At 32.7% G+C, this 27,974-nt stretch overlaps 1 protein-coding gene across 10 annotated transcripts in view; it reads right to left on the bottom strand.

Annotated features, from left to right (window-relative positions):
• Window positions 1-27,974, bottom strand: part of PHF14 (PHD finger protein 14) — a 230,174-nt gene that overhangs the window by 6,336 nt on the left and 195,864 nt on the right. The window contains exon 20 of one of the 10 annotated variants that reach the window (XM_055115710.2): window positions 15,423-16,659. The exons of 8 other annotated variants lie outside the window; for them this stretch is intronic. In XM_055115710.2, the coding sequence (XP_054971685.1) occupies window positions 16,657-16,659 (3 nt within the window). In that variant the 3' untranslated portion in view covers window positions 15,423-16,656. Of the gene's footprint in view, window positions 1-15,422; window positions 16,660-27,974 lie in introns of those variants that run through there. One more of the 10 variants, XM_055115709.2, reaches the window with a different exon arrangement.

Genomic DNA, 27,974 nt, shown 5'->3' with positions numbered 1-27,974 from the left:
ACAAGTTGCATATTTAATTAGAAATTCTAAGGCTATATTATGAAATTAAAGTAACTTGGGATGTTCTTGGTAAACTCAGCTCAAACACATATATCATTAAGTAGAATAGTGCTCTTTTTAAAAACCTTACCTTTTTTCTCTATTTAGTGATGCAAACAAAAGATAATCAAAGAGATCTCCCTTTATTTAATACTGCAACATTTCATTCATTATTTATTAATAGCAAATATTTTTTAAATAGCAAGATAGAAAAAGGGCAGTAACAAATTTCTAATTTCATGTATGGGAATACATAAATAACTATTTCTTTTCTTGAGCAATCACTTCTCTCTCCAATTCATGATTCTGGAGCAGATTGAGTAGACTAAGTTTTTAGCTCCTCCTGTAACTTTTTACTTCTTTGTGGCAGCTTTTCGTAGCAAAGAAATAGGGCAGTGGTGGTGTGTGCCTGTAATCCCGGCCACTTGGGAGGCTGAGGCAGGAGAATCACTTGAACCCAGGAAGCGGAGGTTGCGCCAATGCACTCCAGCCTGGGCGACAAGACCGAAACTCCGTCTCAAAAAAAAAAAAAAAAAAAGACTTTGGATTTCCCATGTATGACCTGGGATCAAGAGGGACTCCCTCTGATCTGGGGAAAAAAAGGCCCTAAGGATTGGCACAGCCATCTGAAGAGGGCTTATTTACACTAAAGGCAACAAAGATCAGTGAGTGACAAGTGACAGTGGCAAACTAGGATAAAGAAAGGAAAGGAAAGGAATGATGGATGATAAGTATGAGTTAGGGTAGACTCTTAATGGGCACAATCCCAATTCTATAAATTTATATATTTCCATAAACTTGAAAAGCTACAACTTTTATAATGAATATTTGTAGGTGTTTAAGACATCTGGCCAGGTGCCATGGCTCACACCTGTAATCCCGGCACTTTGGGAGGCCGAGGTGGGTGGATCATCTGAGGCCAGGAGTTTGAGACCAGCCTGGCCAGCAAGGAGAAACCCCGTCTCCACTAAAAATACAAAAAATTAGCCGGGTATGGTGGCGTTTGCCTGTAGTCCCAGCTACTTGGGAGGCTGAGGCACAAGAATCGCTTGAACCTGGGAGGTGGAGGTTGCAGTGAGCCAAGATTGCACCACTGCACTCCAGCCTGGGAGACAGAGCAAGGCTCTGTCTCAAAAAAAAAAAAAAAAAAGACATATTTTTAAGATATGGTGCTAATCTGAAGGGGCTAAGAATACTGTAAACAGCCTTTTCTGACAGGTGAATTCTTTTATGGTGAGTATGTTTGATAACCCTGACGAACTTATGGTCTTGACAACAGAAAATTTTCCTTCAGGTAGTAAACTACTACTATCTGGGAAATACGCATGAAGTGTATGCTAGAAATCTATATTAAGAGGCTCCTACATTGGTAACTTTCCTTCATTTATAATATTTTTATTTAAAAGTTATTACCTGCTTTTGAAATATTTAGGCAAAAATAATATCTAAAAATGTTATCTAAAATCTAAATATTTTTATTTAAATAAAATATAATATTTTTATTTAAATAAAACATAATATTTTATTTAAATAAAATATAATATTTTTATTTAAATAAAACATAATATTTTATTTAAATAAAACATAATATTTTATTTAAATAAAACATAATATTTTATTTAAATAAAACATAATATTTTATTTAAATAAAATATTATATTTTATTTAAATAAAATATAATATTTTTATTTAAAGTTTTTACCTGCTTTTGAAATATTTAGGCAAAAATAATATCTAAAAATGTTATCTAAAATCTAAAAATAATATCTAAAAATGTTCAAGATAGGCAAGATCACTAGTCAAATTACAGTTCCATACTCAGATTTTTCAGATTGAATAAAAATCAGTGATTGGCCCATTAAAATTTTCAAAGACATAAATGACTAAAATTACTCAGCAATAACTAAGTTTGTCATACACACACAAAAAAACAAGTATATTATTTATTCATTAAAATAAGCAATAATCATGAATTGTTTAGGATTGGCCATTGTGGAAACAATGCCTTCTTTAACAGAATATGACAGCATTTTGTTTATCCTTCTCACTGGACAATGAAAATTTTAATACAACACTCAGCTCATTGTATCAAACTTAAAACTTGTATTGAGAGAAAAATATTTTTTTTGCTCAGGCCCTAAAATTAAGTTTTACCAAACTTCTATACTGCCATTAAAAAAAAGTCATAATATCTCTATTCAATAAATGGTGCTGGCAACTGGCTAGCCATATGCAGAAGAATGAAACTGGAGCCCTACATTTCACCATATGCAAAAATTAACTCAAGTTGTGTTAAAGATTTAAATGTAAGACCTCAAACTATAAGAATCTTAGAGCAAAACCTAGGAAACACCATTCTGGACATCTGCCTGTGGAAAGAATTTATGACTATGTCCTCAAAAGCAATTGCGACAAAACCAAAAATTGACAAATGGAACCTAATTAAACTCAAGAGCATCTGTACAGCAAAAGAAACTATAAACAGAGTAAACAGACAACCTACAGAATGGGAGAAGGTACTCACAAACTATGCATCTGACAAAGATCTAACATCCAGAATCTACAAGAAACTTAATTCAAAAAGCAAAAAACAAATGACTCAATTAAAAAGTGCGCAAAAGACATGAACAGACACTTCTCAGAAGACATACAAACAGCCAACAAACATATGAAAAAATGCTCAACATCGCTAATTGTCAGCGAAATGCAAATCAAAAAGATATTATCTCTTTTGTGATGGCATCTCATTGATACCATCCAATACCAGTCAGAATGGCTATTATTAAAAAGTCAAAAAACAACCATGCTGGGAAGGCTGCAGAGAAAAAGGAATGCTTATACACTATTGGTGGGAATGTAAATTTTTTCAGCCACTGTGAAAAGTAGTTTGGAGATTTATCTAAGAACAGAACTACTATTAGATCCATCAATCCCATTACTGGGTATATAGCCAGAAGAAAATAAATCATTCTACCAAAAAGACACACACATTTGTATGTTCACTGCAGCACTGTTCATAATAGCGAAGACATGGAATCAACCTAGGTGCCCATTAATGGTGGACTGGATAAAGAAAATGTACATATATACCATGAAATACTATGCAACCCTTAAGAAGAATGAAATCATGTCCTTTGCAGCAACATGGATGCAGCTGGAGGCCTAAGTGTATTAACTCAGGAACAGAAAATCAAATGTCACATGTTCTTACTCATAAGTGGGAGCACATTGGGTACACAGGGACATAAAGATGGCAATAATAGACACTGGAGACTACTAGAATGGGGAGGGAAGGAGGGAATAAGGGTTGAAAAACTAACTACTGGGTACTAGGCTCATTACCTGGGTGATGGGATGAATCACACCCCAAAACTCAGCATCACACAATATACCTATGTAACAAACCTGCCCATGTACCTCTTGAATCTAAAATAAAAGTTGAAAACCTTTTTATTAAGTTGATAGAAGAGGAAAATTGCTTCTCATTCCCTTTTTATTTGCATTTTGAATAAAAAGGAATATCTTTTCATCTATTATTAGAATTTTTTCTTTCTATAAATTGCCTTTCCTAAATTTTCTGTACTTTCAAAAATTAAGTCGAACTTTTAATTTTAAGATCATTGTAGTTCACATGCAGTTGAAAGAAATAATACAGAGATCTCTTGTACCTTTTACTCTGTTTCCCTCAATGGTAACATCTTGCAAAGCTGTAGTGTAATCTTATAACCAAGATACCCACATTGATAAAGTCAAGAATGTAGTTTTCCTAATTTTTGCCCACTTTTCTATTGTGGTAATCATCTTTATTATGATTGGCTTGAATATTTTCTTTGAAAATTAAGAAAATCATTTCATAAGAATTAAATATATATTTTTCTCTCAGAAAAAAAACAGAAAAATAACAATCATCATCTTTGGCCATTTAATTGACATCACAATAAAAAGTAGGAGAAAATACTAAAAATATAATTTTATACTTCCTTTGCTGAGTCTTGATGTTCTAGGCAAACCATGGCACACGTTTACCTATGTAACAAACCTGCACATTCTGCACCCCAGAACTTAAAAAAAAATAGTTATAGATCACATCATGTCAAAAACCAAAAACAAATAGAATTTATATAAATGGCATTATAACAATCTTAACATCACTTTAGAATAAATAACAGATATTCAAAAAATGAAAGGTAACAAATTTTCTTAAGGAAAATAATATTACCTACATAAGAACTTGATTTCACTGACTCAAGTTTATCAGATTCAGAGTGAAAACTATAATTTGCATTAAGATATAAAATAGCCTGATTTAAATATTTCAATACTTAAAATCTTTTAATATTATTACTTCTGAGGCCAGATAAACTGTAAATAGTTTAAACTGACAATTTTGAGACTAAGAAACAACTCAGTATCTAAATAACAAAATATCTAGATAACAGATTTTCAGTTAGGAAATTTAGAAACTGTTTAATATGTCTTCAGTGTACAATACCCTTGTTAAGCAGAATGATGTCAAGGTATTCATTTCAAAAGCCAGTCAAATTCATAGATGGACTTCAGGCTAATCTGTAAGCAACTATGACATACATGGAACATCTCTCTTATTCTCTTATATTTCTCCTTAGAGACATCAAGTCACAGAATATTAAAGGTGAAAGAGTCCTAAGATAGCTTATTTAAATCTCCATTGTTTGTATGAAAATACTAGATTGACAAAAATATGAAATCAATTTCTTCACCAGATTTTAAAACTGCTTAGTGACTTAAAAATAAAACAACTCCCCAAGCTGTCTTCCAAACTCAAATGATTTAAAACTACTTTGTTAAAGCAAAATAAAAAAAGTAACTTCATAGTGGAGAAAGCTGACAAATACTACCTTGACTGGTAACGTATAGTATGTATACTGACATCATGTTCCCCTGCTCTGATGCACAGAGAAGCGACATCACCTATGATCTATGGTAGCCTTCCCATTAAGGCACAAACTCAATCTAATCATGAGAAAATATTAAGCAAACCCAACTTGTGGGACATTCTACAAAATAACTGAAGAGTACTCTTCAAAAGTGTCAAGATCATGAAAGGCAAGGAAAAAGTAAAGAATTGCCACAGACTGGAAGAGATTGAGGAGACATAATGACAAAATGAAACAGGAGATCCTGGATTGAATCTTGGTCCAGAGAAAGAACACTAGTGGCAAAACTGGTAAAATACAAATAAATTCTACAGTTTAACAGTATTGTATTAAGATTAATTTCTTAGGTTTGAGAATTGTTCTATGCTTATATAAGATGTTAACCTAAAGAGAAGTTGGGTAAAGGGTATATCAGAACACTCCATCCTATTTTTACAACTCTTTTAAATCTAAAGTTATCTCAACAAAAAATAAAACCAGACAAACATCTAATTTTTGTTAGATGATTTAGAAGTACATTTGATTTCAGGTACTATAAAGTTACCTGCCAAAATAATGTGCAGAGGCAATCAGAGTTATGGAAAATGGGGTTTCAGTATTTCTATGATTTCAGCTCATTACAGACTCCACACTATAAATGAGTATTTACTGCCAGCTAGTAGAATCGTACAGTCATTCAGTAACACTGAGTGATGTCTAACACATGAAATTCATTGTCATGTTTTTAAACGCTTGCAGTTTAAGAACCATTAGAAAATTATTCAACTGTAATATGGTAAAAATGTAATATGATCCATTTTTATTTCTTCAACTGTAGTTTCTTTGGGAGGTGGATGTCCTTATTAATACTGACATTTTATCTCAGTACATTTAATCAAGGGTTTCAAAACAATGTCTACTATATAGGGAAAAAGAGGTACTTAAGAAATTTCTCCATAGAAGCATCATTTGATCTAGGACACACTGAATTAAGAATAAAATGTCAAAACAAAGTAAAAATATTTGGCAATCAACACCTATTTTTTTTTTGGTAACCCACTGACAGACTTTATTGTATTGATCAAATAATGTTCTCATTTTAGAAGAGTTTGGAATACATTTAGTCCTTTGACTCATATTAGACATTTTGTCTTTTTAAGATGATATTAACTCTTGAAGTCACGTCTATTCCTAGAATCCTTCCTTTCTTCCTCCCTCAAAAATTTATTGAACAATGATTGTGTGCCAGATACTAAGCAAGGTGTTGCAGAAAAATATGAATGAGATGTTTTATTGCCTAGAGGATCTCATGCTCCAGTGTGGTAGAGAGGCATGCAAATAATCACAATGCAATGGAGAAAGTATATAATAAAGTGCATCAGGTATACAGGGAGGTGATAAAGATAACTGAACCATGACAACATATAAGGACACTATTTTTATGATTACTATGCTACAGAGTTCAGTTATGATATCAAAATAATATACCCTTCCTCATGCCCAAAGGTGAGTATTGTGAATCTTTAAAACAAATACTTCTCAATGTAACTTATACTGCTCTTTTAACGTAAACTCAACATCAAGGACTATATGCTTTGGAAATAAACTTAAGTGTACAAAGTGAATTTCTTTTCTTTTTTCTTTTTTTTTTTTTCCTGAGACAGTCTTGCTCTATACCCAAGCTGGAATGCAATGGCACGACTTCTGCTCACTGCAACCTCTGCCTCCTGGATTCAGCGATTCTCCTGCCTCAGCCTCCCGAGTAGCTGGGATTACAGGCGCCTGCCACTACACCCGGCTAATTTTTGTATTTTTTAGTAGAGATAGGGTTTCACCACGTTGGTCAGGCTGGTCTCGAACTCCCGACCTTAGGTGATCCGCCGCCTCGGCCTCCCACAGTGCTGAGATTACAGGCATGAGCCACCACGCCTGGCCAGAAAGTGAATTTCTAAAACTTTACTACAAAGTGAACAGATTAAGTTGCCTCAAATATCCTTATTTCAAATGGAATGTTATTTTCCCCAGAGTGAACCCATTAATCTTCAGTTTTATTGGAACGTAATAGCTCATTAGATATCTAAGTAACACTTCTCCCATGGCACGTTAATTTTTCATGGATTAAAAAGAAATTGAATTTGCTTCAAGAAAAATTTAAAATCTATTTTAGAAAATTTCACACAAAAAAATTCCTCAGTAGTGGCACTTTATTATCAGTGTCAAAAATAACGTCCCTATTTTCATTATTTCCACATCTTGGATTTACTGGTTATGTCTTAGCTACTACTTCGCTTTTATTAAAGAATGATTAAATGTTTAAAACTGTTTTGAACTGTTACCATAATGAAAACCACCACTGGTATGTACTTAAATGATTCACAAAACAGGCCACTTGGCAAGTATCAAATCACTTATAAATGAATAGTTCTTATGAATAGTTATTGGATATATGAATGAATTCCTTACTATATAGAAGCATGGGAATCAAGTAAATAATAATTTTGACTTTTTGAGTACTTCCTATATACAAAATATATTACAAATATATTATTGTATATTATTAAAGGCTTGTATTTACATTCGTTATTTATAATCCTCACAAAAGCCAGGCAAGATAAATATTATTGTTCCTATGTTCCAATGAGGAAATTGAAGATTGGTGACACTCAGGAACTGCCCTTGGTCACATATCCAAAAATATTAGAGGAGCTAGGATTCCAAACTCAGCTCTGACTATAAAAAGTATTCCCTTTTCAATATACCATATGTACAGTTAGAATTGCTCATGATCAATAAATTTTAAAAGCTTCACATACTTTTCCAACACAATCCAATTTTTGCTCAATGGATACTGACCAGATTATTATTCAGTTATTTTAAAAGGTCCTAAGTCTATCTTGTAGTACTGATCAAAAGCAATTTTCAAATCCAAAACAGCTTGACAGTTCTGCTACCTGAAGATTATTTATGAAAATTTTGGTAAACATATTAACTCTCCTTCTAGTTTTTCTACTATTCTGAAAATATTTAGGATTTATTGTGGTATACTTCTTAAATCTCATGAGGATACAGAAATAGAAGAGGAAAAATGTATATTGGAAAAATGTACAAGGATCAGCTTCTGAGGAACATAAAATTCTGTCATTACCTTGGAATGACTGTTCTTATGTCTTAAAATACACTCATACAGTGGCTTTCTCAATACTTTAACAGCTACTTACAAAATAAGTTATTTTCCAAGCAAGAAAAAAATGGCCTTTATTTGCAAGAAGATGAATCACAACCCTCTACAGAGCCAGGGCCATGCAGGACTCTTGGGGCTCTTGGGAACATTGATAGCTCAAACTCAAGAGTCTTAAAGGAAAATCTCAGAATACTATTAAATTGACTACAAAACTCTTGACACAATGCTACAGTTAAGAACAACAACAACAAAAATGAAGTTATAAATTTATTTATTTTGAGACAGGGTCTTGCTGTCGCCCAGGCTGGAGGGCAGTGGTGTGATCATGGCTCACTTCAGTCTCAACCTCCTGGGCTCAAATGATCCTCTGGCCTCAGCCCCCTAAGTAGTTGGAACTATAGGTGTGCACCACCACAACCAGCTAATTTGTTTTTATTTTTTATAGAGATGGTGGTCTCACTATGTTGCCTAGGCTGGTCTCAAACTCCTGGCCTCAAGCGACCCTCCCACCTCAGCTTCCCAAAGTGTTCGGATTACAGGTGAGAAACACTGTGCCTGGCCTGAAGTTATAAATTTAAATATATAAAAATGAGAAAATACATAGAAGTCAGTGACTTCATAGTGACATTATGTGGCAACCACATTGTTCAATAAAAATATTTTAAATGTTTACAAAGTGCTATTTCTCATAATATACATGTTCAACAATTACTCAGAAAATTTAAATTTATATTTCACCATTGCATTATGACAGGGTTTTTTTGTCTAAGATTCTATTTTGCTTTTCTTATTTTTAAAATCATTGATATATCTTTTATTGTAAACAGAAAACCCATTAAGACAGTGTAGTTCTTTTACTTTTCTTTTAAAGTAGAAAATAAACTGTACTTGAATGTTTGTACATTTCAAACTTTCAGGATTGTTTGAAACCTTATTAACATACTGAATTTCAAAAGACTGATTAAAACAGGAATACAAGTGAACCACAGTAGACATTTGAGACTTTGATACCAGTTTGAACTCTTAGAATCTAAATAGCCTGAATCATTGTCACAGAAATGATATACCCCATAATTAATTTGTTACATATTTCACACACACCACAAACAGCACAATAAATATCTAATAGTATGCTGATTTCTAGAAAGCTGTATAGAAAACTTGGTAACATTCTGCTTTCTGGAAAAAATAGAGGATTCTAATATACAAACAAATAAATCTCTATGCATTATTTAAAGTAAGCTTTACTTAAAAATTTAATGATGCAAATGAAAGAATGAGAAGAAAGAAATAAAAATTCCCACTTCCTCGCTCTTTCCTTTCCTTCTTTCTTCTTTTATTCATTCATTAGTTACGTCGTGAATTCTTATAATGTGCCATATGTTCAGGACAGGGAGGAGAATAGAGGTGATTTCCATTCTTAAGAAAATTATACACTTGAAAGGCAAACCTGTGTTCAATTTATGCCTCTGTTCTTCTTTATAACCAGCAAACACAGAAACCTTCATGTTTCTTTAGCATATCAAATTATTTTGTTATAAAATGTTTCCTGCACAACAATAACCATAACTATAACCAGTAACAATAACCATAAGCATTCTAATGTGTATTGTAGCTCTCTTGGATGTTCTTTCCCCATCCCATTCTCCTCCCTTCCTTCTTACCAGATGTGACCAATACAGTGAATTGAATATTAATCACTCCCTGGCATATTGTTATACCTCAACATTTCATATGAATGTATGATGCTATGTAAATCTTCCGTGACTTGCAATGTATTTTCAACATTACATGTATATATTTATCCATGTTATACTCAATATTAACATATATGCTTTTCATCTCAAAAGCTAGCCTCACACACTAGAAACATTCAAGTTAAAGTAAAAATAAATATATCACTATTATTTAATCTTGTTTTAGAGATGTTAGCCAACACAAGCAGAAAAGAGAAAGATATGAAGTATAAAAATCATAAAAGAGGTGAAACTATCCTTACCTGCTGTATACTTAGAAATATAAAAAAAAATCAACTGAAACACTATTATAAACAAGATAATTCAGTGAGAATCTCTATTCATTCATGAGGAAAATCATCAGTAGATAACAAAAAATAAAACTACAGATTATTCAAGACAACTTTTAAATTCTGTATCAGCATTCTTTTATTTATCTCCCTAAATTTCAAGACTGATTAAAAGGAATATTGCCCACCAAGTGTAGTTCTAGGAAGAGCAAACTGATATATTAAATAAGTAATTTGCATTCAAAAGATAAATCAGATGCCAAGTCAAGTTGCAATAGATTGTCAACAGATTTCTACATTATTTTTCTTTAAAGGGCCATAAGATTTGAGAGCTAGAAGGTATCTTATTTAAAAATCATTTCATCCATTTTTTTAGTCTGTAGATAGAAAAGCCATTCCCAGAATACATAATGAACTTCCCCAGAGTCCCATAGCCAATTGGTAGAGTTAGAATCTGAATTTATGTCTCCTAAGTTGTAGTCAGGAATTGTTTGCCATGATGAGTCAGTACTGACCATAATGAGTCAACATGACTTTAGATTAAATGATGGCAAATCAAGCATGTTAAAAAAATGTGTGTGTGTGCATCCTATGAATACATCTTTTTAAAACAACTGTGATGGCCTTACCTAAAACATCTACATGAGCACAGCAGAAAATGCACAGGCTTTGGTGTCAGACAAATCTTATTTTGAATCCTGCTTTGGCACTTACTATTGGTTTGACTCTGTGAAAGGCATATGACCCCTCATTCTCAGTTTTCTTACCTGTAAAATGAAAACAAAACAAAACAAAACAAAAACCCTATTTCAAGGAATGACTTTGGGTTTAAATAAACAAAAATGATTATGTATGCAAATTATGCTAGTAAAATGTTTATAACACAATAAAAGTAGATATTCAAAACAATGTTAGCTACAGTTATTATAAAGTTTAAAATATATTTCCAAAAATTGTGGTTCAAAGTTGAGCTCAGATGCACAGTTGGTGAAAGCGCTTTTTCTTCTAACTAGAATTGAAATAAACATTTTTGCTTCCTTTTCTAAAAGTTGTTATATTTTAAGAATTAAACTTATATAAATGTTTGTCTATTAACCTAGAAATCTGTGTCTATTATGTGTCAGGTTCTGTTCTAGGAGATGGGGTAATAGTGGTGAACAACAGCGTATCGTCCTCATGGCCTTCAATTTCAACAGAGACAGGCAACAAACTGTTAACAGATAAATAATTTCATATTTTGATACAGTGAAAGAAACAGGGTAAAGGGACAGAAAGTATGGGAGCACATGTTCTCTTAGGCAAGGTAGTCAAGGAAGCCCCTGTACAAAAGAGCTGACATTTGAGCAGAGACCTGAATGACTTGAAGGAAACAGTCATGTACTGATCTGTGAGAAGAGAATGTACAGGCACAGGGAACAAGGGCAAGGGTCCTAAAGTAGAAATGAGCACAGCATGTATTAGCAGCAGAAAGGACAGGAAATCCAGCATAAGATGAAAAGTTAAGTTGACTACATAGTCCATAACGGTTATTTGATTTGCAGTGAGAAGCCACTGGAGGGTTTAAGAATTTAAATAATATGATTTGCTTTTGGGTTTTAAGCTTATTCTGGTTGTAGTATAGAGAAAGATGGGTAGAAATTAGGAAAGAACACAAATACAGAGATAAGGAAGCAGTCTATTGCAAACAGATCAGGAATGATGGTAACTTGGAGTACTGTAATGTAGTCAGAATGGAAAGAAGTATGACATGCTTTGGAATTAAACAAAAGAAAGTAATTAGGAATGATTACACTGCTGCTGGTTGTCAAAAATGATGAGACTGAGGTAGGAAAGACTGTGGGAGAAGTAAATTGTGATGGGAATAGAGAAGAATCAAGAAACCAATAATTCTATTTTGGTAACATTAAGTTTGAGCCAATCTTTAGTTATCTAGTGGGAATGTCAGGCAAACATTTGAATATATGAATTTAGATCTTGGAAGAAGGGTTTGTGGATGGTATTACACATTTAAAAGTCCCCCAAATACAGGTAAAACTGCATGCAATCACTCAGGGACACACAAATAGAGAAGGGACACAATGACCAAGCCTTAGTAATACAACTTGAGCACAAATGGAGAATTCAGTTAAGAAAACTGAGAAGGGTCTGCCAGTTACAAACAAAGAAAATTAGAAGTCATGAAACCAAGGAAAGAAAATGTTTCAAGAAAGACAGAATGGTTGACATTGTTAAATAACATTGAGAGGTCAAGTAAGATTCAGACAGCAGCATAACTACTGGGTCTGACAAGAAAGAGACTGTAAGTGACATTAACAAGAGTCATTGTAGCAGAGTAATGGGGACCAAAGACTGTTCAAAATAGCTTAAAGAGGGAATGAGAGATGCTATTTTGCACTTCACCCTTACTCTTAATTTCAGGAACATGGATAATAACTGGAGTTGTAGCAGCCATCTTCGAATCATAATGGAAAGACCAAAAGAATCATAGTAAAAATCACTCCTGACGGCCTTGAGCTGCTATCTCTGGACTTCTTAAGTGTTATATTTTATATGTCCTATATTTAATGAAACCTTTCTTGAAGCATAAAAATATATCCTGTACAACCAAACAACACATATGGCTCTGTAACCTAGTTTCTCAGCTTTCAGTTTGAATAAAAAATAGGCTGGGTGTGGCGGCTTATGCCCGTAATCCCAGCACTTTGGGAAGCCGAGGTGGGCAGATCTCTTGAGCTCAAGGAGTTCGAGACCAGCCTGGGCAACATTGCAAAATCCAGTCTCTACTAAAAAATACAAAATTAGCCAGGTGTCGTGGCACACACCTGTATTCCCAGCTACTCAGAAGGCTGAGAAGGGAGAATTGCTTGGGCCCAGGAAGTTGAGGCTGCAGTGAGCTGTGATCGCACCACTGGACTCCAGCCTGGGTATCAGAGTGAGACTCTGTCTCTAAATAAATACATAAGTAAATAAAAACCAAAAAAGCTGCATCGTTGATTTGCACAAAAGTGAGTCAATTGCATTTATTGTAAACAGAACATGTTTCATCATCTTATTTTATATTTACATGTCCTAGTTCTGCTGGAAATGACCATGTGGAGCTGAATGTATGTATGAAAGGAAAATCTCAAACATAGTAGAGTTCTCTAAATGCTTTTGTAAAAATGTACATATATGTTGCCCTATACCCCCAACCATAGATAGATACTCAAATTCAAATCTCTCAATTTCAATTCAGTGTCCTGAGAATTATCTCTACATGATTGTAGTCGGGGGTATATAATATTTTGTAGTCTTTCACTTATTTCTTAAAACATTTCCAACTCTGGTGAAAAAGAGAGACATGGAGGTGAAGAAATGGAGGTCCTGAGTCTAGACAACTATTTAGAAATTTTGCCATAGTCCAGAAATGGGGCAACAGCTGGAGAAGGGATGAGGATAAGGTTAGAGTCTCTGAAGAATAGAAGCTGTTAAAACATTTGTCAATGAAAATATTGAAAAAGAAATTCCTCTTGAAGGAACAAAGATATTTCCCATCTGATATTCCTGTGGCAGATATAGCCCATCTGATATTCCTGTGGCATATTTTCAAAAGTAAAGTCTTAAATCATATAAAAATTGTATTTCAAAATATAATTTTTTAATTTGTAAGTAATGTGAATATATTTGTAGTGTATATAAATATATGTGAAATATTCTATTGAAGGAATTCTGACATTTTCACTGTAAAGCACTAGAAACTGTCAAAAAATAGAATGTCTTGACCACAGATTTTCCAATAAGACATTTAAATATAATAATGTAATTTAATTAATAGTTTGTGATAAATTTAGGCTCAGCATATTCAAGAGTTATCTGCCATTGCTTTAAAAAAATTAATGAGAATATAAATTATGCTTTTACATTTTCCTCAGTTTACTTTCTGATGCTAATCCAACAAGTATAACATATGGTAATGTATAATGTATACGATAGAAGTAAAAGAGCAAAAAATTAAAAGGTTTAGGCATCTATGATGTTAATTTACTGTTTTAATAAATTAAGATAATAATATTCCATGTATCTATAATGCATGTTACTTTTTATGCTCATTAGTATATTTCCTTGTGGTACAAACAAAGCATAGTTATTTGATCAGAAAAGTAGTTCTTTAAATAGTTTGATGAAGTATATTAATATAATTTTTAAATAAAGTTGCTATTGAATTGCTGCTTTAGGGCAATGGCAGTGTTAAAACTGGAAAAATGCTTTCATAATTATAAAAAGTGAATCAGCACCTTTATATTATAAGAATTTGAAAATGCTCAATTCTTTTCTGCTTATAGTGAAGTAACTGCCTAATGAATTTGGAGATTTGCTCATTTTCAGTCTATATAAGTTTTAGCAACAATAATTATAGCACAGGGACTTTTTTAAAAATGTGAATTTTTCAGATATGAAGGATATATGCACATTCTAGGAAGAACTGTTTTTCCTCCTAGAGCCTCACTGAAATTGCCAATGGGATTTTAAAAAATAAGAGAGAAAAAGAGAGCAAGTGAGGACATACACCTATAATAGTACTGAAATGAAGGAAAAACTTCTACCACATTTTAAAAATATCAGGAATATTTTGCTGGGACCTTTCAAACCAGGTGAGTTCCCCTGCCACCTGAACCCCTCCCCTGAGGGTTTTTTTAAATCATTTTTATAATTGTGGTATAAAATAGACATAAAAATTACCATCTTAACCATTTTAAGTATACAGTTCAGTGGTATTAAATATTTATATTGTTGTGAAACCATCACCATCATTCATCTCTATAACTCTATCTTATAAAACTAAAACTCTGTTCCCGTTTATACCACACAAAATACCTCATTCTCTCCTTTCCTTACCTCCTAGCAACCATTATTCTACTCCCTGTCTCTATGATTTTTTACTACTCTTACTACTTCTTACAAGTGTAATCACAGTATCTGTCTTTTTGTGACTGGCTATTTTACTTGGCAAAATGTTCTTAAGGTTCATATATGTTGTAGTACATCTCAGATTTTCCTTCCTTTTTTTCCCCCACATCACCACAAACATTTATCATTTGTGTTACGAACATTCAGAATCCTCTCTTCTAACTTTTTAAGAATATACACTAAATTACTGTTAACCATATTCAACCTACAGTGATATAAAAACATTAGGAACATTAGTAAATATAATTATATATTATTATATAAATATATTACATTACATTTAATTATATTTTATATAATATTATAAATTATAGTGCTACAATAAACATGGGGTGCAGGTACATAGTTTATTAATTATAATGCTGCAATAAGCATGGGGGTGTAGGTATCTCTGCAATAAACATGGGGTATAGGTACATAATTTATAATTACATATTACAGTGCTGCAATAAACATGGGGGTGCAGGTATCTCTTCAATATACTAATTTATTTTCCTTTAGATAAATACCCAGTAGTGTGACTGCTGGGTTATAAGTTAGTTCTACCTTTAGTTTTTTGAGAAACATCCATACTGTTTTCCATAATGGCTGCATGAATTTACATTACCACCAACAGTATACAAGATTTCCCTTTCCTTTGCATGCTTGCTACCATTTGCTATTTTTTGTCTTTTTGATTATGGCCATTCTAACTGGGATGAGAAATCTCATCATGGTTTGATTTGCAATTCCCTGATGATTAGTGATTTTGAGCATTTTTTCATATACTTATTGACTGCTTGTATGACTCTTGAGAAATTTCTACTCAGATCCTTTTTAAAATCTGACTATTTGGGGTTTTTTTGCTGTTGAGTTGTTAGAGTTCCAGGTATGTTCTACAGAGCACTTACTGGGTGAATACTTTGCAATTACTTTTTTTCCCCATTTTATAGGTTGTCTCTTTACTCTGTTGATTGTTTCCTTTGCTGTACAGAAGCGTTTTAGTTTGATATAGTTCCATTTGTCAATTTTTGGTTTTGGTACCTGTTTTAAGAGCACCTTGGGTTTTTCTTCCAGTTTTCATGTCACTTGTCTAGATACATTTTATAGGCCATAAACATCAAGAGGATAAAGGTTATGACCTGCAAGAATACCAGAGTATTCCCCTGTACTATTAGTGGGTGTTACACTTACAAGATGCTTAGTAGATATTTGTTAAATAATGGTAAAAAGAAAAGCTAGAAAAACATACACCAATATGCAAGCAGCAGTAATCTCTCGAAGGTAGGTCATGACTTTTATTTTCTTTATCTTTTCTTTATTTTTCTGCATTTTCCAAATAATCTGTAATAAACGTGTATTATTTCCATAATGAAAACAAAATAATACAGTCAAAAATGTATTATTTCTTGAAGTGATCTGTCACTTAATTCCTTATTAAATAAATCACAGATAAGGAACAATATAAAAAAAAATTGGCTGGGCATGGTGGCTCATGCCTATAATCCTAGCGTTTTCGGAGGCAGAGGCGGAAGAATCACTTGACCCCAGGGGCTTGAGATCAGCCTGGACAACATAATGAGACCTAGTCACTACAAAAAATAAAAATAATGTTTCATGGTTATTGATAGAAAACATTTATGCTAAATGAAGTTTATATATTTTATTTACAAATTATTATAGCATATTATCTTCAAAAAATTATTTAGGTACACATTTTAGTACTATAAACCATAGTTCAATACAATTTTGTTTTTCCATCGTTGAAAAAGCCAATTATCAAGCCAAATTCAAGAAATATAGATACCCAAAGTAAGGCAAATATTTCTGACAAAACTAAAATGCTTCATATTCCTAATTTCTAAGTGATGTGGATCAAATAGATAACTTTTTCCTATTCTATGCAAACATTTCACTGTACAACAAGATATAAGCAGTAGTAAATTATAAGGCTACAATTTCTGTGTGGGAAGAAAATTCTAGATTTTTTAAACTGAGAGGTTGTATATTAGCCAATTAACCATTAAGTCATTAACGGAGTTTTATCAATGTATACTTAGAATAACAATTTGTTTCTGAAAACTTACAGTAGAAAACTGTAATCTAGTAACACAGGAACTATTTCATTTGTATTTTATTGCATCTTAGGAGTTTTGTGAAAATCTTGGATAGTGAACAAGTGACTAAAGCAAAATCTTACCATCATTTTTTCCCCTATGAAACCTAACAGGATCTTCTTTATACTAAAGTTTATGATGATGATAGGTTAAAGTTGTCACAAGCATTTTTAATAAAATACTGCTTTTTTAGTTTAATATATGGAAGACACATTTTCAAGAAGGAAAATGCTGATGTTATCTTGGTTATAAGCTTGCTGCTGAAATGATTTAGATAGTTTTCTACATGATATCAGAATAAGGCATTTCTTTTCAAGCAATGAATTATAGCTGATACTTCAAACTTATTCTATTTGTATTTCCTAGTCCAGGAAAATGATAAAACATAAATATTTATTCTATATAAACAGAACAGGCACATGATGCAGATAAAAATGATCCATTATGGCGCAGTGAATAATTGCTATGTGTATCACTATAAGAACAGAAAAGGGCATCATGTATTTCTACCAGCTTTAAATGTGAAGATACCTGAGTTTGCTGAGAAAATAAAAAATCTGTAATTTTATATGTTGGGATAATATGTGTTTGTGGTTCATAATTTTTCATTGATAATAAATTTAACATTGTTGTCTACATTTTGGAGAAAGCTCAATAAAACTATTTGCTTTTACTGAGAAGCATATGCAGCAGCAAAACTAACAACAACAAAAACCCCTAAGAAATTTAAAAAATCCCAATCTAAAAATAAGCATTGAAGCTATTTGCTTATTTTTCTGATTTCTAGATATTCAAAATATGGCCATTTGAAATTTTCTAGGTAAATATTTCTCATATTTTGATAATTTGAGGAAGATATGCTAGTATTTTTCTCTCACAGAAGCAGTATTAATTTTCAATTGTGACAGATAAGACAGTAAGAAAAAGGCAGTATCAAGTAGGAATAAAAAAATCTATATCAATAATAAAGTTATATAAGTATGAAAAACTTACAGCTGTTAGACACACGTTCAGACTAGCTTTAAAAAATGAAACCCAAAAATACCAATAATCACGTAGAGATTTACATACTGTCACTGATGCAACACGAAACTATTAATAATTTCAAGGAATGAAATCTGTAAATAAGATAAAACTTCCCTGTGGGAAACAGCTACCAAATTATACTCTTGATGCAACTTAGGCTATTATATAACACAATGCCAGGAACATTTTTAAATAATTTATATCAAAACAATGAGAAAATATTTTTACTTTTTCTGCATATAACAAACAATAAACCCAACTAGCATAATCATACTGTGAGATATATATACTTTTTGGGAATTGTGTAGGCACTGTAAGAGATTTAATCACAAAATGAGCACCAGATTCTATACTATACAGGGGAAAGACCATTAGACTTGGAGACAGAAAGTCAAAGTCCTCATCTGGGCCTGCTCCTACTTATTACATATCTTCAGACAATTCATTAACAATCCTTCTGAACTCTGGATTTCTTAATTACAGAGATAACCCTGACAGAAACAAGATCTAAAAGAATTTGGCCAGTTGCTCTATATTTAAATTATACAATCTCAACTATGCTAAATGAATGAGAAATACAAGTAAAACTTAAGCTGTAACTGGATTGGTATTTTCCTAAAACAACCTTGGAGAACCAATTCATTCCCTGATGAGGAAATGTAAACTCAGGAGGGTTAAGGAATTTTCCCAGAGTGGCACAGCTAAGTGGAGAAGTAGATATTCAAATCCAGGTCTGTCTTATGTTCCTCAGAACATATTTTACTTAATTTCAATTTTATGGAAACAGACATGAAAAAGGAAGTTACCTAAAACATAATAAATGTAACAAACAGGAAACAGTATTGGTTTTTGGACATTTACATGAAGAAACTGATCATATATCAAAGACGCTTCCCAGGAATTAAACATTTCTCAGTGTCAGTAAGTACTTGGGAACAATTTCAGATAATGCCAGCATTTGCATTCTACTGACATAAAGCTCTTTATTTTATCATAAATAGTATAGAAATTTCAATCCTATTATTTGACCATGTTTAAAATCCTATTATTTCAACTTCCTTGCTTGAAATGGTAGTCTCTTTAAATATTTCTGTATAGTATATTCTTGCAGTTATGGATTATATTATTTCTTTGTATAAGAAAAACAAGAAATTTATAAATCCATAGCTCATTATTGCTGAACAATGAAAGACCTTATCACAAAAGCCTGAAAAAACCCTACACAAAATTAGCAGTATAGGCAAAATATTACTTTCTCCTATACTGTATATATTTGCTTCTATAACTGCATTCATATATCTAGATACCTAGCAAACAACATATAGACCTACATATCAGCCCTAATGTACTATAATGGCCAGTGCACACTAGTTTAAACAAAATGTAGATTTACTGAGCTGTGAACAACATTTGTTTTAAAGGTGAAATTGAATAGGTAGAATAAAATAGGGTATATCGCACATAGTAAGGATAAAAAAAGTTTTATTTCCGTGTGGGGGTGTATGCATGTGTATATACGGTAGGGTTGTATAATGGGCTATGTAGGGCTGTGTGTATGGGTATGTGTAGAGTTGTTTGTAGAGATGTATGTACAGGTGTGTGCAGGGGTATGAGAAGGTTTATGTATAGAAGGATGTGTAGTCACGTACAGAAATGTGTATAGAGGTGTATGTAGGGATGTGTACAGAATAGTGTGTAGGAACGTGTAAGATGTTACAGGGTAACATGTATTTCTTACTGTGAGTTCTAGTCAAAGACCTCTGGAAGTTACTGCTCCAACAAACCAGCCTGTTAGGCTGGGTCATTCCCACTAGTCTAACAAGAACCTCAAAGTCAATATCATTATTATATGGACTTGCTGGTCACAATGATGCATTAGTATATTATTAGGAATAGTACACTAAGTCATACCCTATGGAAAATTTTACTCAATTTTCATCAATTCTATAAACATTTACCTTTTTACTTTTTGTACCTTAGAGAGTACCAAAAGTTATCTGTCTTATATTTTCTAGTTTTTGTAATTTATTTTTCACATATTTCAGAAACCAAGGTAAATGACTGACACACAATACACACTTGACTTCCCTTTTAAACCTCCAGTACTTTAGGGTTAGTGTGAAATAGATACATTCTTCATTTAAATATAATACAACTTGGTAAAATCCTTTAAATTTGATTTCAAAGCAAAGGCTGATGATTTCTGTTTGTCTTTAATTTCTCACAATATAAAATTCATCAAAGTGTGACAATTAGTTAACTCCATTAGGCTAACTTGATTATGTTCCTGCATAGGTCAATATGTAAAGTTATTCAAATTGAGAACAGAACTTGTAAAATTAATCTTCTTATATAATGCAAATGACACTAAGTCATGTATCAAACACTCTCCAAATAGCAGAAGAAACAGGTGAGAATACAATCAAAATAAATACAGTGATTCTGGATGGTGAAAGATAGATGAATGCCTAATTTTTAGAAACAACAAACAAAATTATTTAAACATTTTCTCTCAATATGTTTTGCAATAAATCTGTAAATTTTAAAACAAATTATAAATAATTCACTTCTATGATAGTGGCAAATTTTGTGTTAAATTACCCAAAATTGCTTTCTACTGTCAATTTCAGTGAAACTAGAACATAACAAAATTTTTCATATGTATATAAATATTGTGAATATGAAAACAACAATATCATTTGCAGACCTCCTTGCTCCCTTAGATTTTTATAATATCTCCACGGCCTTAGCTTGTATTAGATATTTTAAAACTCATTCAGGGGAAAAAAGAAAATATTTGTTTTAGAAATATCATCTTCCCCAAGCTACCAACATAGGAAAAAAATGTAACAACCATCTGCTGGTATTCAGATAGGTTACTTGAGTTCCAAGTAACACAGTGAAGCAAACGACAGTGAAGCAAATGACACTGAAGTTGAGTATAAAATAACAGAAGTCTTCAAATTGTAAAAACAAGGAAAATACAATTAAAAATACATTATTCCCACTCCTCACGTTAAGACTTTGAGTACTTATCTCTCACGATCTCTTTTCTCTTTAAAGAACTTGCACAAATGATATGCAAGTGAGATAAATATCAGAAATTAAAATATTTGTTAAGTATATGATTTATATGTTATTGTTTTATTTTATTCTGCCCAATATTTCCTTGTTTAGCTTAATTATCACAATTGATGCTGTTAACACAAGTGAATCTACTGTTTACTTCCTAATTTAGTAGTATGGTAATTGTGTGCAGGGCACAAAACTGGCTTTGCTTAAAAATAATTTTTAATGTTTACTATGTAATAATAAGGGATAAAGTGGGTAAAAGTTGATTATGCCAGTGTTTCTCAACTGTGTTTTTTTTTTCATTATCACCTTCTAAGGAGTCTCTTTAGAAATATTTTTCCGGCCAGGCGCAGTGGCTCACGCCTGTAATCCCAGCACTTTGGGGGGCCGAGGCGGGTGGATCACGAGGTCAGGAGATCGAGACCATCCTGGCTAACGCGCTGAAACCCTGCCTCTACTAAAAAATACAAAAAATTAGCCAGGTGTGGTGGCGAGCGCCTGTAGTCCCAGCTACTCGGGAGGCTGAGGCAGGAGAATGGTGTGAATCCAGGAGGCAGAGCCTGCAGTGAGCCGAGATCGTGCCACTGCACTCCAGCCTGGGTGACAGAGCAAAGACTCCGTCTCAAAAAAAAAAAAAAAGTATTTTTCCCTGTTTCCTCATGAAATTTTAATGCCACAGATATACTGCTGGTCTGTTTATGTTTATATGCATAGCTGTACTTTATACAAGGAAAGAGCTAGGTATAAAGGTTACCTTTTTATTTAATACAAGATTAAGAATGACTCAACAGGGCCGGGCGCAGTGGCTCATGCCTGTAATCCCAACACTTTGGGAGGCCGAGGTGGGCAGATTACCTGAGGTCAGGAGTTCGAGACCAGCCTGGACAAGATGGCAAAACCCCGTCTCTACTAAAAATACAAAAATTAGCCAGGCATGGTGGCAGGTGCCTGTAATCCCACCTACTCGGGAGGCTGAGGCAGGAGAATCACTTGAACCTGGGTACAGGGAGCCGAGATTGTGCCATTGCACTCTAGCCTGGGCAACAAGAGCAAAACTCCATCTCAAAAAAAAAAAAAAAAAAAGAATTTTTAAGTTAAAATGTAAAAGTGATTAATGTTTAACTTTAGAACTATATTAATATTAAAGTTAAATCAAGTTTTAAAAAAACCATTCAAAACTATTAAAACTGTAGTTCCAGCTAAAGTAAATGAAAAAAATTAAATAAATGTCTTAAAAATCATTCTTGGTGAACTTTAACTTTTTAAAACTTTGGTTGGTGAGAAGTAACTCTTAACTAGGGAAATGTGTAGAGTTGTCACACACAAAAGCACTTAAGATCAAGCATAAGAAGTATCCACAAGGCAGCCAATTGGCAGGCACTGGCCACCTCTTCTAAAGTAAGTTTAAGATCAAGCAATTGATCAAAAGTCCTCCCCTCACAGCCATTTGTCATGTTTTGTGGCATTAATTTTGTATATATTTTCTGTATTTTCCATGAACTCAATGTCAGTAATGCTTGTGTGATACCCAAGAAAACCTGAGAGATTAAATATTAAGAACAAAATTTTCTTGGGAAGGGTTTAGCTGTGGAGTCACAAACCACTTTAATTTTGCATTTTTGCCCCCATAAGAACCAATGTTTGTCCCCACTGAAAACGCGTAGCATATGTCTTATATATTAAGGTCCTAACAAAATGTTAGTAGTGGTTATTTCTTGAATATTTTTTATCTTTACATATTAATTGTTCTCCAAGTTTTCTATAATAAGCATGTGCTAGCTCATAATTTTTTTTAAGTAATTAAAATAATTATGACCATGTTGACCATAGACATCATAATTAGACCACAAATGTTTGGTCTTAATGTCTAACTAAATATCTAGACAAGTCTTTTTGAAACTACAGAATTTCTTGGTCTCATATATCTAATCTTATGTTTATATACATTTGTTTATTCACCTTTTTCTTTATCCTACATATTCAAAACATTTGTAGTGTACAAAGTGAACTACACATGATTAAGAATTATAAATGCATTTCTTAAAATTTTGATACTTTCTAGGATGTTAGAATAGAACATGGCAAAAGACATGCTCAACCTCCACTTTTTTAAGATAAAAAGTAATAACTATGCAAAAGACTTAAACATAAAAAAGGAAAATGTAATTCAGTTTTTACTTGTGAATGCTGAAATGAAATTTCTGAAAATCTGGATTCATTCATAGTACAGATACTTTACTCTGGTAATTATATTATTTGTGGGTTAAATGATTAAATATGCTAAAATAAAGAGATAAAAACAGGCAGAGGCAAAAGGCCTAATACTGATTTTTCAGCTCAAATAAAAATGAAACGTTCTAAATTCCTTCAGTTTGCATCTTGAAAAAAAATTATAATTAAAATTCTGACAGACCAGAACTATTTAACAGCATCCCACCATGGCATACAATAGATTTGGCACTGTGGAAGTCACAACAGTGACCACATTGACCTTACAGCCTTACACTGACCTTAATATGTGATGAGAAATGAAGGATTTTACCATGTAAGAAATGCAAATAGAAGAAAGGACAAGAAGCTAAGTTTGAAAGATGACAGAAGTGTAAACTATTTTCAACAATGTTACTTATGTATACCAAAAGCTTACCAATTTTTTTCTACATTTTCTTCTCTTTCTTTTTTTAATACCAGTTAACTTTAACGAGGAACGTCTGAATATTAATTCTTTATCAGTTTTCATACATCATCCTTTACCTTGGTCAGCCAGCTGAAAATTATGTAAGCTATAAATTAGCTTTAAACAAGCTTTGAATCAGGTTAGAACTGGTTTTCAAATTAAAGAGCCTTCCGTATATTACAAGGTGCTGTCATTTTATTACCCCAATCAATTCTGTGTGGCCTGAGGTAGAAGGAAAATGAAGGCTGTCTTCATTTGCAATGGGTTTATCTCTTACAGCAGGCTGTGGAAATATAACCACGGCAATGGATTGAAAGCTATAGTTACATTTAACATTGCCAGTGCAGGAAATTGTTGCTTCTTAACGAAGATGGAGTTTCAATGGGAAAAAAAGAACATTTCTTTACTGTAAAAAAATACACAAAAATTAACACTGATTAAAATTAAATTTAAAATAAAGAGCATTTCCAAAAATTATAGTTCAGCCAGCATAGTATCAAAATAATTTTAAATGGTCTTCAAATAAAGAAATGAAAAACACAATAGATGTGCTATTTCCACTGCTTCAGAAGTATTAATCTATTTACAAATATATTTTTCACCTTTATCTTAATGAAAACCATTTCTTTTCCCTGTGGACATGTGCAACTAAACAGAAGAATGAAGTAGGTATTGGTCAGGTTCACTGTCATCATCACTAGATTCTAAGAAAGTAACAAAAGAACCCCCCCTCAAAAGCCCTGATAAGTAGGTATTATTATTGTCTCCATTTTAACATGAGGAAACTGAGGCACAGAGCCATTATGCCACTTGCCCAACTTTACACAGTTACCTAAATAATTTGATTCCAAGTCTGCATTCTTGAAGGAGACTATTTGACTAAAAGTACAGGGACATTGAGTACATCTAAGAAACTAACTTCTCAGGAAACATTTTATAACAGATGCAATGAGGGATATTGCTGAGAGGAAGTTAGAGACCTTAGAAGGGTCTGTCAAGTGAAGAAAAAGGTGAGTTTCATTGCCAGAGGACAAAGATATCAGCATGTTTATGTGCAAGTATTCATATTACACACACATAAGAATGCATTCAGTCTTTGGACAAAAATTTACTTGGTGGTCTATATGTTGCTCTACCGAATTATTCATTGTGTATCCTTCTATAGTTTGAGTTTACTCATGTTTTTTTGCAAAATTATTTTAGGTATTACTTTTCAGCACTAAACTTGTTTTTAAGTACTGAACAGATTTAATGACAAGATTACGATAATTTCTGAAGTGCTTAATGATAGACTGAACCAATAAATGATGGCAGAAAGAACACTGACCAGAACTGACCTGGTCATAGCTCTGTCATTAACTAGCTGTCAAAAAGTTGTGTGACCCTGTGGCTACTCTGAGGTTACCTCTCCAAGTCTCACTTTCCTCATCTGTAAAATAAAGCGCTTGGACGAGATCAATATTTTTCAAATTATTTAACCATACAAGTGGCAGTAAAATCAATTTAGTGGATACTGATTAACTTTTTAAATCTAAAAATAAAAGAGCAAAAATTATCAGCATGCTTTACTCCATGAAATCTTTAAATTATATAGCAAACAACATAAAATGAATCTTTTGTTTAAAAAGTTTGCAAGTCTCTCTAAATATTTCAGGTCCATATTAGCTATTAAATTCTATAATTCTAATATATTTAAAGATATATCTTTTAAAAGCGGCAAAATGTTCACTCACAAACTTCAGATTTTAAGGTCTTTTTTGAATTGAAAATACAGGCAGTACTCAGTTTCTAAACAAGTTAGATTCTACAAGCCTACTGGAAAGTTCATCATTTTAAACTTAGAACGTTGCCCAAAAAAATCTTTTAATGGGTTACAGCCCCACCACAAGGCCTATTTCAAATTCTGACTCCTGACAAGACAAGAAAAATTTCCCAGGCACTGGATAGTCTTTGATAAACGATTAAAGTGGGAAGGCTAATTTGTCAACTCCTCTTACTACTTAGTAGCTTTCTACTTAAGTGATTAATATCCTTAAATTCCTCACTTGGGTCACCTGATCCAGGTTAGTCCTTACCTTAATAAAAGTTCAAACTCCAAAATTATTTCCTACAAACTCTTCTATAAACTAAAACTTCCTTTTCTATCACTGCATACTGCAATTGTTGTGTTTAGTAGATAAGCATCCAGGAGGAATCGTTTTATGATGTAGTATGTGCAATATAATATAAAGATGTGTTTGTGGTTGAGGATAATCCAAATGTATAATTAGCAGAACTGTGAGCAGATGAAAAGTGCAGTAAGGACACTGCCCTAAACTCCATATTGCATGTTCTATTTTGAAAAAAGAGTGTCTTGCTAGGGGAAGTACTCTGGAGATTAGCTTTTCCTGTCCTCTTCTGATCCCTAACTTCCTCTAATGGGCTCCAAATAGATTTTCAGTGGCTATAAACTCATGACATAATATTTACCACCCTTTATGATATGGTCTCAATCTAATGCCCAACCATTTTGCATTAAAAATATATTAACTGAAAAGACTATATTTTCTTTACTGAATTGCCTTTGCTGCATTGTCAAATATCAGTTAACTATACTTATGTGGGTCTATCTCTGGGCTCTCTAATCTGTTTCATTGACCTATTTGTCTTTTACAAATACAACACTGTCTTGATTACTGTAGCTTTATAGTAAGTTTTAAAGTTGGGTAGTGTCAGTCCTCTGACTTTGTTCTCCTTTAATATTATGTTGGCTATTCTGGGTTTTCTACCTTTCCATATAAACTTGAGAATCAGTTTGTCAAAATCCACAAAATCACTTGCTGAGAGTTCGATTGGGATTGCACTGAATCTATAGTTTAAGTTGAAAAGAACTGACATCTTGAAAATATTGATTTCTCCTGTCAATGAACATGGAATAGCTTTCTATTTATTTAGTTCTTTATTTCTTTTATTAGAATTTTGTAGTTTCTCTCATACAGGTTTTGTGTATATTTTGTTAGATTCATACCTAAGAATTTCACGGGTTTTCTGGTGCCAAATCAAATGGTATTATGTTTTAAATTTCAGACTTGAATAGACATTTCTCCAAAGAACAGATAAACATCATCAATAGGTATATGAAAAGGTGCTCAACATCACTAATCATCAGGGAGATGCAAATCCAAACCACTATGAGATACCATCTCATACTCATTAGGATGGCTAATTATCAAAAAGTCAAAAGATAACAAATGTTGGTGAGGGGGTGGAGAAAAGGGGAACTCATGTACACTGTTAGTAGGAATGTAAGTTGGTATTACCATTATACCATTATAAAAAAACACTATAAAGGTTTCTAAATAAATTAAAAATAGAAAGACCATATGACCCAGAATCCCTCTTCTAGGAATATACTCAAAGGAAATGAAATCACCACCTCATAAAGATACTTGCACTCTCATGTTCACTGCAGCATTATTCACAATAGCCAAGATACAAAAACAACCTAACCGCCCATTAACAGACAAATGGGTAAAGAAATTGTGGTATATAAATGAGATGTTATTTATCCCTAAAAAAGAATGAGATCTTGCCATCTGCCACAACATGGATGGACCTGGAGGACACAAGACTAAGTGAAACAAGCCAGGCACAAAAAGAAAAATATTAAATGGTCTCACTTTTATGTGGAATCTAAAAAAAAAAAAAATCTCAATTACACAGACAGAACAAAACCCTGGTTATCAGTGGGAAGAAAATGGTCAAGTAGAGGTCAGAGGATGTAAAGCAGCAGATATATAAGATGAAAAAGGTCTAGAGATAAAATATACAACATGAGGGCTACAGGTATGCAATTGTACTGTATTTGGAATTCATGCAAAATGAGTAGATTTTAGCTATTCTTGCCAAAACCTTCCCTCCCAAAAAAATGGTAATTATGTGACATGATGGATATGCTAACTTGAACTATAGTAACTTTTTACCATATATCTGTATCCCAGAACACCATGTTGTATACCTTAAATATACACAATAA

Source organism: Pan paniscus, chromosome 6 (genome assembly GCF_029289425.2).
Source record: "Pan paniscus chromosome 6, NHGRI_mPanPan1-v2.0_pri, whole genome shotgun sequence".
In the NCBI taxonomy this organism is placed as follows: domain Eukaryota; kingdom Metazoa; phylum Chordata; class Mammalia; order Primates; family Hominidae; genus Pan; species Pan paniscus.
This window is presented reverse-complemented; position numbering and strand designations above follow the sequence as displayed.